This window comes from Calliopsis andreniformis, chromosome 3 (genome assembly GCF_051401765.1).
Source record: "Calliopsis andreniformis isolate RMS-2024a chromosome 3, iyCalAndr_principal, whole genome shotgun sequence".
NCBI classification, from domain to species: domain Eukaryota; kingdom Metazoa; phylum Arthropoda; class Insecta; order Hymenoptera; family Andrenidae; genus Calliopsis; species Calliopsis andreniformis.
In genome coordinates this window covers 13,325,675-13,339,578 of record NC_135064.1, presented here as the reverse complement: position 1 = coordinate 13,339,578, position 13,904 = coordinate 13,325,675, and the positions used below count along the sequence as shown (strand labels likewise).

The 13,904-nt window shown below is 35.6% G+C and overlaps 1 protein-coding gene and 1 long non-coding RNA gene across 3 annotated transcripts; both read left to right on the top strand.

Moving 5' to 3' along the window:
• Positions 1-1,508: 1,508 nt before the first annotated feature.
• Positions 1,509-6,977, top strand: LOC143177390 (uncharacterized). The gene is made up of 2 exons (XR_013001556.1): positions 1,509-1,888; positions 6,760-6,977. It is a non-coding gene; the product is annotated as an uncharacterized LOC143177390 (long non-coding RNA).
• A 55-nt stretch (positions 6,978-7,032) lies between these two features.
• LOC143177389 (synaptic vesicle glycoprotein 2B) lies at positions 7,033-13,779 on the top strand. 2 transcript variants are annotated; one of them, XM_076375263.1, is made up of 12 exons: positions 7,135-7,158; positions 7,272-7,430; positions 8,082-8,144; positions 9,097-9,258; positions 9,559-9,721; positions 9,856-9,977; positions 10,484-10,722; positions 10,996-11,216; positions 11,591-11,808; positions 11,924-12,083; positions 12,547-12,674; positions 12,983-13,779. In XM_076375263.1, exons 2-12 carry the CDS (start codon positions 7,421-7,423, stop codon positions 13,036-13,038), a joined length of 1,542 nt encoding a protein of 513 aa, XP_076231378.1. In that variant the 5' UTR covers positions 7,135-7,158; positions 7,272-7,420; the 3' UTR covers positions 13,039-13,779. The 2 variants fall into 2 exon arrangements, with proteins under 2 accessions (XP_076231379.1, XP_076231378.1); XM_076375264.1 differs by lacking the exon at positions 7,272-7,430 and having other exon boundaries at positions 7,033-7,158; positions 12,983-13,778.
• Positions 13,780-13,904: the final 125 nt, after the last annotated feature.

Genomic DNA, 13,904 nt, shown 5'->3' with positions numbered 1-13,904 from the left:
ACAACATATCGTTAATCACTAGCACTAGTTTCATGAAGTGGACTGCTAAAATTAATTCTAGATAACTCGAGAATTCACACTTAGAACTGATAATCGCCATTTCAAGAGTTTACTTTTAAAATCTGAGGAAGGTATATTTAAAAATCTTTCTACTCTTGAAAAGTAAGATGTCTCTTTTTTCTCCTTATTTGATTATCGTTATTCTCATAATTTTAGAAATTATTCTTCTTTCAATTGATATTTACAGAAGTTTATTGCTGGTAGCGACTTTATAACAAATAAAGTATTTTCTTATATACCATACATATACATATAATCCAGACTTTTAAAAGAAAATCAGAGCTCATTAACAAAGTATTGGACTAAAGATGAGGTGAAACTTAGAGGGTGGTTCCAGACATCAAAATAACTTTGCAATTGAGCCTTCATTTATTAATTATAAGCGTTAAATTGGTAAAATTCTTCTGAGCCTGAAACTAGACAAAGTGAATCACACAACTGTCAACGTGAAGCTAGTGGCAGGAATCAGATCCTGAAGAGTAGTCATTAGTCATTATCATAGCTACTGTCCAGGTCAAATGTCGCAGACGGAATTTCGTTAGTCTTGATTGTTTTACTCTGATGTCAAGAATAACCCCACAAATTTACCTTCACCCTTAGTACATGTTAATCTTAGTAATACTGACGATGAACCCTGAGTCAGATGGAAGCATAAGGGGTGGTTTCTCAAACCCAACTTCCTACATATTTATCGTGAAAAAGTAATCTAAACGGGTACTTTCACATATTAAACTTAAGGGTGTATACATCATTTTATACAATTATTTACACGAAGCGAGTAAGGTAAATGTCCCAGACCTCTAACGTTTAACCCTATGTCCTACCTGATTCTGTGACAGGTGACAAATCAGACCGACCGACAAACCCCGACATACAACTACACTCATATAATTCATTGTTCACCGACATCAACCGAATTTGTCGCAACAATTTTGTAGTTATATGACATTCGATTAGGACAAAGCCTAACATGTCAAATATCCCCCTAAGTGAACAGCCTAAAAATGCATATCCCGACATTTGAATTATGACGTCCCAGTAACTGAATATACTATAATACATCACGATACCATTTTTTATTTCTAATTGCATTAGAATTTCAACCCAAATTTGAATAAAATGAACAATAGTATCCAGGTACCAGGACATGGTCGCTTACTGGGACCTTTACCTTACCTCAAATCGAATATTTTTCAAGTCGTAGTCCTCAGGAACCCCCTCAGTAATCCCAGGTTTAAACCAACAAACAAAACCGACCCTCGTATTCCCTCGGAAACTTGGAAACCCTGAAAATCGTCCCGAGTACCCAATTTTTGTCTACAAAAACACAGCAAACACGTCCAAGAGTGTTTCCCCAAGCACCCCACCCTACATAGCGCATCGAAGGCGCGAACCGAGTAAAGAGAACCCAGACATGTCTCGGGACGGTGCTGCAGTGTACCGCGTAATCGCGACAAGACTGTCGGACCGATTTAGAGGGAGCGAAGGAAGCCGCGTGGCCAGCGCCCCGATTTTGGCCGCGACGCGACTCAATAGTCCTTAGCCGTGGCTTACATTCTAATTACGGTGTCCACGGTGCGCCTATCGGCTCTGCATCCGCGACGTTAACGCCGATCGCGCAACTCTTGTCATTGCCCCGTGGTTGCAGGGGACCCGAGGAGGGAGAGCGCGGTCCGCCTGCCCCGCCGACGAGGACTCACTAAAAGGAACTTTATGAATGGTCAGATCGGCGGGGAGGGATATCAGTCGGGAAGTACACGGCAAGCGTCAAGGAGTTCCGGTGTGGGAGGAAGACTGTTGCTGACGGAAGTCTCCGCTGAGCAGAAGGGTAAGACCACCCACAGACCGATTTCTTTTCGGATTCGACGTCCGATAAATCGACCGTCTTTCTTTTTATACATCGTCCGTCTCTTTCTCTTTGTCCCTCTCGCGTGCACTCTCGGTCTATGTCGACATTGAAAGGAGCCGAAATAGAGCGGATTTGGAGTACAGCCATTTCGTGGAAGCTCGTTTTTCCTCGCGTGAGAGCGAGTCGCGTGCCTCGGCTCGCTGCGCCCGCGAGCCTCCTCTTGGGACCTCGTCCACCCCCGTGGTTCGATCGATCTTCCGTTCCGCGCGATCGACGCCGATGATCGTCTATCGATCGGCGATCACGCTGGCCGATGGTGGATATTGTGGCACATCGATGACGGAAATATTGCGATGGTGATCGGACATTTGGCGCGAATCCACTGTCGAACGTGATTGCGTGCCAACGTCGAACACGCGCTGCGTCGTTCGATCTTGAAGAAAATTACGGACTTTTTGGCGGGTTTATTCGCTAATTGAATTTCGATTCGGTATTTGGTGGTCTGAGGACGCTGTTTTAGGAGACTTTTTGTGAAGTTTTATGTAACGACTTTCCTAGATTAATAATTTGGTTTGTTGGATGTAAATATTTACTGTTTGAAAGACTGTTTTTGTACACACGCCACATGTAGTCATCGTAGTAAATGTAAAGCGAGAAATATAGGTATGACACTATGCTTTATGTATTATCATTAACAGATTTGAAGAAAATATTTAGTTGGCACCGAAAACTTCTATATGACAACACAGTGTATAAATAGGAGAATAATAAATCTACTACTTGAACAAGGAAAATATTATGAAAACAGTCAATACGTTAATCACAATATATGTATAATTATGTTCAGTATGTATATGCAAAAAAATCATAAGGTTCATAAAAATCTAAATTCGCATAAGCAACGGTAGTCCAGTTATTCGAAATAATACATATAAAATATGTGTATCGTCGAATTATAATACACGTTATACACAATTCAAAAAACGTAAAAAATTTGGAAAAATCGTCTGGCGATGCACTTGTTGATTCAACTCAGTTCCCATAATTTCTGTTTCGATCCCCCGAATTTTCAAACGCTTTATGCAAAAGTAACGTGACATACCTGTGCTTACACGTGTCTGATAAAACGTCGCCTGTAGAAATCGTCGTCCTGATTACGTAACACATTTTGGCTATTTTCCGAATTCGAGGTGTTCGGCCATCTTTCAGCGACTGATAATGACGTCCCTCGCGTGTTACGACACCTGCGAAAGATAATTGGAATTTCTTCAATTTCTAAAAACAGAACAGAGCATTCCTACCCAAAATTAAAGAATAATTAGCTGACGATAAGACGCTGAGCAAATTAAAGGATCGTGGCGATTTGGTTATCAGGGATGAAGAAAATACCATCAACTTAACACAGCAACATATATTCCTCTCTTCGATACTTACCAAAAGAGCACATTGTGTAATTCATTATAGAATAAAGCTATTTTGTTATTCCTTCAGCTGCTTACGACCAAAATATAGGTATCGAGATATTAAGAGGCAAACTCGAACTCGGCCAAGCCAGTTTGGAGAAATGACCTTCAAATACTTGGTCAAGCGACCGTAACTCAATCAGGAAATACGATAAATCGAGGAAATATCTTTGATCTATCCAACTTACGATAGTCGAAGATAACGATCAGATAAGTCTACCGTTCGGGGATTTTGTTCGCTTATCGGTAGATCCTACGATAGTGATGTAACAAGGAGGAAAACAATGAAACATGTTTGTACAAAATAAAATCGTAATTTTGTCCTTAGCCTGAGGACTCATTGATCGAGATTCCGCGCGTGACTCGCCAGTGCTTCGGCTCCGTTCGATAAAGACGTACGTTTTATTGATCACAATTTATGGTGTCGTCTCGCGCTAAGCTACCAGTTTTCGATGTATAATCGTTCGATGATCAACCGGCAATAAACCATAAGTCTCGTGACGATAGCTTTTCAGCTTGTTTGCACGTTCGTTCGGATAAGCAGCGTGAAACGTATTTCTTGCGATTAAGCAGGATTTGACATGCAATATTTCCGGGAATAATTGCAAATAATGAAGTGACAACGTTTCATAAGAAACTACTAGATGGATAAACCATGAGAAAATTCGTGGAAGAAATTTACGCCAGTTTGCACTGTTAAGCCTGTCCCGAGGTTGAAGTAACCCAAGTTGGTAAATTGGCATTGAATTTGAGTTATTTGAGGGTAGATTTAAAGTAATTACATTTATGATTGAGCATTGTACTGATTCGCAATAAGCTGGTTATACTTTGGACTTAATTATTACGCGCATAGACTTAACTTAAGACTCAATTTAAGGTAAAATTGAATTAAACATGAAATAAAATTCTTCAAGTTCGAAACAAACTAGTCCTAAATTGATTGAATGTAAATTAAAATTTGAAATAGGTCCAGCTTGAAATGTAGTTAAGTCTGAGGTATGATTGATCAAATTCACTTAACTCTTAAATAATATAGTAAAGTCATTTATACTGGTTCATTATTAATATTTCTTGTGTAGAATATCAATAGTTTACCGATACATAATAATAAGCTGAAAAGTTTCGTCATCTGAATTCTCTATCTACTTATTATTAATCTTTTTTGATACTGAAATGAGAGCAATTTTACGACAGTATGTTATAATACTGACATAATATCAGTTAAGAGTTAATTTTAAATTAGAAATCCTATAATGAAAAATCTTTGGGCGTGATGTAAACTTTAATCGAGTTAGGTCTGAGTCAAACTGATTTAAAATTGCTTAAGCTTCTAACTTAAAATTGAGTTAGGTCTGGGGTAGATTTGTTGTACTGTTGAGTCAGGTCCGTTTCAAGCACGTGTAGAAGATTCCCAAGATTACATCTAGGTTAAATTAACAGAACCAAGGACGTCCCTGTGAACCTTCCCAACTGATAGTGTGTTTCATGACACAATCAAACAATACTATCAAGTAAATCGTCAAATTCTACGTTAATACTTGTTATTGAATGCATAGGTTGATAAACATGTTTGCACCAACGCGTCAACAATGTATTTGTATTAATTCTATCCAGTTCAAACTAGTTTGTACTAGCTTAGATTTGGGCTGGCCTTAACCGTCCTTCGTTTTGATACGATCACATTTGGTTTTCATCAATATCTGTTAGTACATCATCAATGATGAATACATAGAAGTTTAATGCTCCAAAGGTCAGCTAACGAAGCAGACGGTAGCACGTGCGAGCAAAAACATGCTCGCGTTGCGACAAAAAAGATTTTTAGATAATAAACCTACAAATAAGTCTCAATAAAAGAGATTGGGAGCTTGATAATTATATCGCCGATCGGTATTTATATTTGGCTGGAGTTGCTATTTAATATCCAATAGCACCCTTGGTTATAATCCGGAATTAAATGGAGGGGATAGATATCAGAAGTAAAGATCGCGAATAATCTAGAACACTGGTTCTCAAATTTTTCCTTTTGATACATGTATAACATGTTAGAAACTTGAAATACTAGTGAAAGCTTTCAAATTTATTCTGATTAAATTAAATTTTTGAAAAATTTTCTGTTTTATTATTCCCTACTAGTTCCCATATGTAAATACAATTTTTTTATTTATTATTTGCTATTTATTGGTTATAAGATTTTAAAAAAATCTTTATTTCTTGGAAAAAAAATAAATAGATGCTGGGCAATAATTGTTATTTACAATTTAGCTAATTAAGTAGGTCATATATTTTATCTAGATACTAATATTATAGTAATACTATAATATGAACACACTAAATCTTTTCAGAAAGTGGACCGTTATTAATGGTCTACCATAAAGTTCAAACATAAGAATATAATAAAGTTGACAAAATGTTAGTTGAAACCGAATATGAACTCTTGCCTTGAGAAACTAAAAGTTCCTCTTTTATGAACACTTTACTGTGTCTCTTTACGATAATATCATGCCACCTCCCTCATTACAAAAAATTAGCATTCTAGAACAATCACATTAAAATCTCATTTTACAATGCTGTGGTCTACTTTGATCAAGTCATTTGTACATTCCAGGTCGAAAATTATCCAAGAATATACAAAAACACTCCAGCCTAATATACAACTTCGATAAACATGGTTGCGTCATGATCATAGCGAATCTAAGACAAACAGCTATTGCAAATTTCGTGACAGCGACGACACACTTACGTCGACGCGTGACGTCTCCAAGATCATTACGATTCCTCTTCGGAAAAAGAGCAATGGCGACTGGTTTCGCAAAATCTCTAACAGCTGCGTCACCCCGTGGGGACAAAATTTAAAAAGAACACACAGAATTATTACACTCTTAGTAGGTCGACGAGCAAGCGATTTCTCTGTCAGATAATGTATCTCAATGTATTCCAGAGGAGACCTTTGTAAACGGGCTCTTTCTCATAATTTTACTGAAACATAATCCAAAGCAATTAGGAATCCCGTGACGACTGTTTCAACTCTCTTATCGCCCCATATACACACGATTACAATGACAAAACACTACCGTGACGTGTGTACAAAGCGTTTAAGCATCCTTAAGAACATTCCTTTCAAGAAAAGACGCTTGTTCGACACGGGGAGATACGTACACTCAGATAAACGAATGTACAGCAGCCAGGTAGAGCGCAGAGAGAAAAAAAAAGTAGAGGGAGGGCGAGGATTTATATCTTATCTGTCGACGGAATAACGAGCTACCGAACACCGCTCTAGATATGTTAAAACACGATCAATTTTTGGCCAGTTGCACGTTAGCCGCCGATCAGCTGGATCTGGCGGATTCTTCCTAACGAGTCTCCAAAAGATCATCCTGTACATTACAGAAACCTTGACGATCATCGACACCCAATTCACAAAACCAAGGGCGAACGATTCGAGAGATCTTTGGAAGATCGAGGATCCTTTGAAAAGGGACTCGTGCGTCTAGCCAGCATTCAGAGGACTGACTGACTGCTGAGGGGACTCTTTCGGTGGCAATCATCGTCGAATTCGCTGGTGCGATAAAGACGGCGATCAAATACCACCGAGTGCTCACCAATGAGCGTGGGGTGCAGTGGTTGCAAAAGAGGACAAAACCGTGGCACGCGCACGAGGAACCGACAGTGCAGCGCTTTGGCGATCGGGGTCCTCCAGGCACCTGGGTTCTCGCCAACACCACCTGACCCGACCACCACCCTACATCGTGAGACAGACGATCTTCGAAACGTAACGAGTTATCATGGGTAGGTGATAGTCTTCCGATGCAGTAAACCTCGAAACATGTATCGGGATAGATGCTGGTGGTTCGTTTCTCTTGTAACGTTGCTATTGTTGCTGACGCTAATATTTCTTCCAGTGATATTGCTAATACTTTCGATCATTGCTAGTACTGTGGGGAATGCTAATGTTGTTAATGGGACTTCTAGTGTTGATGAGTAGAGTTTTAATTTATCTCGGGTGATTGGTGGTAGAGGATACACTATTGCTGATGTTGATTTTATTACTATGATTGATGGTATGTATTGGTAGTACTGATATTAGAGATAATACTGGTGTTATTATTAATATTAATACTAGTACTACTCTTACTGTTATTGCTACCACTATGCCTAGATTCCTACTATTGGTGTTAATACTTTTGTTACCATTAGTAGTCTTGTTATTAACAATTTCATCATCAGTTGTAATATTCCTATGTCTCTGCTACTATTGCTATTATAAGTAATATCACTTCACCTACTGGTCTCCCTTTTCCTTGATCTGTACTACTGTCTCATGACATGATCAGGAATCGATACTAAAAATAGCAGAAAAACAATAACTTTTTACTTACATTTACTTTTGAAAATATTATATTACATATCCTTAATCATAATTTATTTGATGAGTTACCTTGTTTAATGACCCTTTTTCATTTTCTTGTTAAATTATAAATATGTTTTCGTAAAGAAATTTTTTTTAAATTGGAAATCTATATCATGAATTTTTCAAATAATCTATTGAAATAGATTATTCTATCTATTAATCTACATTTCATATCCTCTAGTTTGAGATTATCGAATATCATCGTAATTGTATAATATTACAAAACTGAAATGAATTGCAAATCAGAAACAATATATGTAGATTTGATTTATGTAATACTCTAATAACAATAAATTATTAGCAATAGGACTGGACTTCTTAGCAGACGGAGGCGCCGACTTCGAGCATGCAATCACCGTAACAGGTAAGCCGATATCGATTACTAATATTAATTGCGTATTAATGAAATTTCAAATATAAGTCCATACAGTTATCAGAACTTGTTGAAAGTGTTATCTTAAATGATATGTTCACCGATCTCAAGCTCAAGATTGAAAAACAAATGAACATCACTCAATGAGGGATTACCTCTTAAATCAATACATAATACAAATATCAAATAATCAACTGATTATCAAAACTGAACAATCCAACGTAGATTTATTTGGTAAATTTGAAATATGAAATCTATACAGTTATATACGTTTTTAAAAACATTTAGTCATTAACTAGTAGCTGGAATCATTCCCGGTATCTCAAATAAATAATCATATTCGGAGATTTCTTTGACAATTGTGTTTCTCCAGCAGAAACATTACTCAAACTTTTCTCGAAACTTGTCAGATAATTATCAGGTACTGTACAAATATTTTGATAAATCACGGGATGACATCGTAAAATCCGATTTCTGCAAGACAAAGGTGTCAGCAGCAAGTTCAAGATCACTCTTTAACTTACAATGCGTCACGCATGATGGAATTCTTATCAGGCATATTAAACCAATCTTGAGAGATACTTATTTACTTTCCGAAATGTGCCAGTAATTAAGTGATCTAATTTTTAAGAATTACGAAATTGATGACTCACTGATGAATCTTCAGAAGACCCCCTCGAGCTTTTAGGAAAAATAACCCATCACGATGGAATTTTTCTAAATAACATTGATAAATATTAATTAGCCAAAAAATGTTTAGTCTATCAGTGAATATTAAGTTTGTTTTATTTCATTGATATATTATAATCATTTATTTTATCTCGTAGTAATACGTTTAAGCTACACTTCTTTAATAACAGATTAGTAACTCTTTCCTTAATTAATTAAACAGATTAACTGTTTCTTTCTTTAATTAGTTCTTTCGTTAATAATTTTCGCTCAGGATTCGGCAAATTCCATTACATGCTGCTGACAGTATGCGGTCTGATTTACATGGACACCGCGATTGGAGTTACGATACTCTCATTCGTGTTGCCAGCAGCACAGTGCGATTTGGAGATGGATTCTACATCGAAGGGGTGGCTAACAGCATCTCCAATGTTAGGTGAGGCTATAGAAATAACTATAATGAGCGTCTATATCCATTACTCAATATTTTACTATTAATGGAATAATGACATTAAAAACATAAAGTACCTGTATAATTTTTCCATTTGATTATAATGATTCGATTGTTCACTGTATATCAAAAAGTATATGTAACTACTGTGCTCTACTGATAAGATGAGCCCCGAAACCAATAAATCGGTATTGTTGCCAGGGCTCATCTTGTCAACAGAGCACTATACAACAATCGTTACTTCTTTTAATGGATATTTTTTATATTATTTCTTTTAATTTATAGGTATGGTAGTTGGTTCTTATATATGGGGATGCCTGGCTGACACTAAAGGACGCAAAATCGTTCTAATCGCTACGTTATTAATGGACGGTATCGTCGGTATCGTTTCTTCGTTCGTCCAGTATTTCTGGATCTTCCTGGCATTCCGTTTTTTCAATGGATTCGCGTAAGTATCACAATGAAGTTGAACTTTTTCATCTGTTAACTGTTTCTTTCCATTCATTTCATTTCTCTTCACACCATTTCGTCAACTTTTATTTTTGTTTTATTTCTATTTGTATTTTTATTCCATCTATACAGCGTTACGGGAGCTATGGGAATTTGTTTTCCGTATTTAGGGGAGTTTCAGCCGACAAAGTATCGTGAAAGATGTCTTTGTTGGATGGAAATGTTCTGGACCGTTGGTGTCATAGTATTGCCACGTGAGTATTGTATTCACTCAAATTTTCTTCGAAAATCTCCCAGTTGAAAAAGTACTTAAACGATAAGTAGCGATGAAAGTAACATATGTAATTTAAGTTATTAATTCATTGAATCATTATATAAAAGAATAGTTTAATCATTCATTAACTCAATAATTGGCTAGTAGAATAATGAAATAATTTAACAATTCAATTATTGAATATTTGAACGTCTGTGCATATATTGAAAGATTAATCTTTAACGCTTTGAACTTGGTGATGCCACTTAACGTAGCATTGAAATCACCAAAGTGCTAGGCTGCAGTAGTACAATATCAATGCCCCAATAATATCTACTAACAATACTATTATATTGAAATTACTATCATAAATATTCTGTCGTTACATAGAACATGAAAATGCATTGCAAGATATGTACATTTAACCAATTTAATTTATATAACTTATATCTTACAAATAAGTATTATAATTGAAACAATATAAAAATTCACTTCTCAACTATCTAGTGATCGCGTGGTTGATCATACCAATGGACTTCATGTACACCTCGGACATGTTCTACTTTAAGTCATGGAATCTCTTCGTCGCGCTGTGCGCGTTGCCTTCTTTAATGCTGGGCCTCTGGCTTTTTGCCTTTCCCGAGAGTCCGAAATTTCTTCTCGAATGCGGCGAAACGGATGCTGCTCTTGAAGTCTTTAAATGGATTTACGCGCAGAACACTGGAGAGAGTCCTGATTCATATCCGGTAATTACTCTCGAATAGAATATACATATTTTTTAATTGTTTTAACATTTTTATTTAAGGACTCCTATGCCAACAGATTTTATTTAAATACGACGAAATCAATAAGACAAAAATAAATACAAATAATATTCCTTTAAGAAACATTAAATAAGATTATCACATATTCTTTCAATCTTTCCAACTGTATATTCCTTCTAAAGTTTCACTTCTTATGGACACAATAACATTATTACTCTTGGTAAACAATTTTCTTTAACATGTTTATGTTCTTAGGTGAAATCCTTGCAAGAAAAAAACAAAGATAAAAGTACGAGGTCACTGAAGCTCCACAAGCGAAAGGACCTAAAGGTTCTCCTGAAGGAGGTGCGGGATCTGACAACTGCTCTCTGCAAAACGCCATACCTCCGTAACACGCTACTGGCCTGTGGGATTCAGTTCGGGCTAACCAGCAGCTACTACACTCTCATGGTCTGGTTTCCAGAATTATTCACTAGGTAATAATCTTGGGTCCTTCAAGTTCAAATAGTTTTTCTTATATGTGTGTTTAAAAAATCTAAAAAATTCTTGAATATTCTTGCAAGTTTGTAGAATATTATCCAGTAACTTTTATTACCGAATGTATATTGCTTATAGTCTCAAAAGTCCCGCCTCTTTCTCACCTTGGTGAAACTTCAAAAGTAAAAATGGTCTGGATCGTAAACGGTCCAGGTTACAAACAGAGGTTTAATCTTTTTTAAACTTATTATTTTTTCATTCAATTTGAATAAATTTAGTAAATATAATCTGTTCAAAGATTTTAGACAGTATCAGAAAAAAAGTAGTAGGTATTTTTTTCTCTATTTATCATTACTTCATGTCACAATTGCAGATTCGAGCAGTTCGAGCACCACAATCCTGGTGAAACGACATCCGTATGCATAGTATCCTCTCTATCAGACAATGCCACTATGGTTGATCCTTTCGGATGCGATACAGTTATCGCACCTTCTGTCTACCTGCACACGGTGTACATCGGACTCGCCTGCATTCCTGGTTCCATCATCTTGCCAATCTTCGTGCATAAACTTGGCGCCAAATTCTTCTTAAGTGAGTACATTAGAAATCAGAGATTAAAGCTACCATAAAGCAGTAGGTATCATGGACAAGAAAACACGTCGATGTCAGTCAAGGATTATCAGTTAAAACAAAACATGATTTTTAGTTGTGTCACTATTAGTGTCTGGCGCCGTGACAGTTGCCTTCTACTATGTCATGAATTCGACGCAGAACTTAATATTATCGTGCGTGTTCGAGGCATTGACGTCTCTCGGTATCTCGCTGGTGTATTGCGTAATCGTCGACATGTTCCCGACGAATCTCAGGTAAGCAAATCCTCTGATTTATTTATTGCGGGAAACAAGCAAACATAGTAACTGATTTACGATAGTTGAACGGTGGCTAAACATTGCGTCGCGACAATCGAGGACGTAATGATAGTCATGTTGAAAATGATGTTTAACATTGAACACGATTCTTGTACTCCCTCCGAAAGCTTAAATAATCTAAAATTAAAGAAAAAGTGTTTCTTCATTCATTACACAAGATTTTTTAAAATTATTCTAAGTATGTGACTAAATGTCTAATCATTTTAAAGATATGGAATAATTTATTATAGACTATTTTAAGCGGTGTATTTGAAATCAATTTTAAATGGAAATGTAAATAGTTTTTGTAAAGAATGTTAACTTTTGATATACATAAGAGATTTGAGAGCAGAAGCATTGCTTTTTTATTTAGTACTTATTTCTCGACATAGAGTGAGATATACATGTATTGCATTTTCAGAGTAATGGCTGCTGCTTTATCTCTCACAATGGGTCGATTAGGAGCTCTCGTTGGAAACTTAGTATTTGGCTACCTTATTGACTTGGCCTGCGTGGTTCCTATAATTTTATTCGCGGCATTTTTATTCAGTAAGTATTTGAAATCTTTACCACAAAGTAAGAATTATCAAACGATAATTAACTGTCTAAAAAGTATTTCTCATCATCGTCTTAATTGCTAGCATTGAAATCACCAAAATGACTTGAGTGAAAATCAATCATTCTTGCAAAAGTTAATTTTAATAATATTCTAAATATTACTAGTATCATTTAACAATAAATAATACTTTCATATTTAATTAAATTTAAAGAAATTTAAGAATTGGAGAAACCTGATGCATATTTACATATGTATTGTATCTACTGATTTCATACATAGAATTTATTTTCGCTTCTAGTATGCGGATTCATGTCATTCCTGTTGCCAAAAACAGGAAAAGACACGCTGGATTAAGTAGAAGAACAAATGATCTCCTGAGGAGAAGCAACCAAAGAGTACCATTTTTGAAAATGGAAAAAGAAAAAAACTTTATTTTCTCGTTTTTATATAGAAGATAAGGGCACGTGAAAAGATTTTCTTTGAAAATCTGTTATTTGAACGGCTTGTAAATTCATGTAAATACGTTATATTTATTTGTGAACGTGTTTCATACATGTTACAATTTCGTTATCATTCTCTGTGTAATTTTAAAAACGATTAATTTTACATTTAAGATTCAAATGAAATTCGTCTATGTTGAAAACGCACGCCAAAGTGCGCATACTCAATCACATGATAAAACTTTATTTACGCGCGTAGTGTTAAAGAATGCTGTTTATTCTTTATAAAAACTTGAGTCGTACGTTGAATTTCTGAACGTATAATTCAAATAAACATAGATAAGTTTTGGAGAACCGTATTCGATACGATATGTAGATAATAATAATGTCTAGTATACGATATTTTAATTCTAATGTTAAAGAATAGTAAATTGAATTTGTATTTGACGTTTGCACAGGAATACGAAACAATCAGCGTTATAGATTGTAATATACGAAATACCAAATAGAGTATGGTTTTCTCCTGTGTTAGAAAGCGACTTTTTAAGTATAAGGGAAAAATTAAACCAAATTTTAGTGATTAAAGTTTTCATAAATAATACAAGTGGTAATATGAACGGTCTTTCAAAAATTTTATTGCGTTACAGTATTGATATCTTCTTAATTTACATATGATTAAGGTGTTAAATTATTATACAAAATAAATAATTCTTATTGCTAAAAATTAGTGATATTTGAATATTACTAAATGTATATTCATTTTCAAATTCTAATTTCTAT

What these genes read in the sequence shown, in the direction of transcription:
- LOC143177389 (XM_076375263.1), top strand. An exon ending in GCATGCAATCACCGTAACAG is followed by an intron (nt 8,145 to 9,096) that starts GTAAGCCGATAT and finishes ATTTTCGCTCAG; the next exon opens with GATTCGGCAAATTCCATTAC. An exon ending in AACAGCATCTCCAATGTTAG is followed by an intron (nt 9,259 to 9,558) that starts GTGAGGCTATAG and finishes TTTAATTTATAG; the next exon opens with GTATGGTAGTTGGTTCTTAT.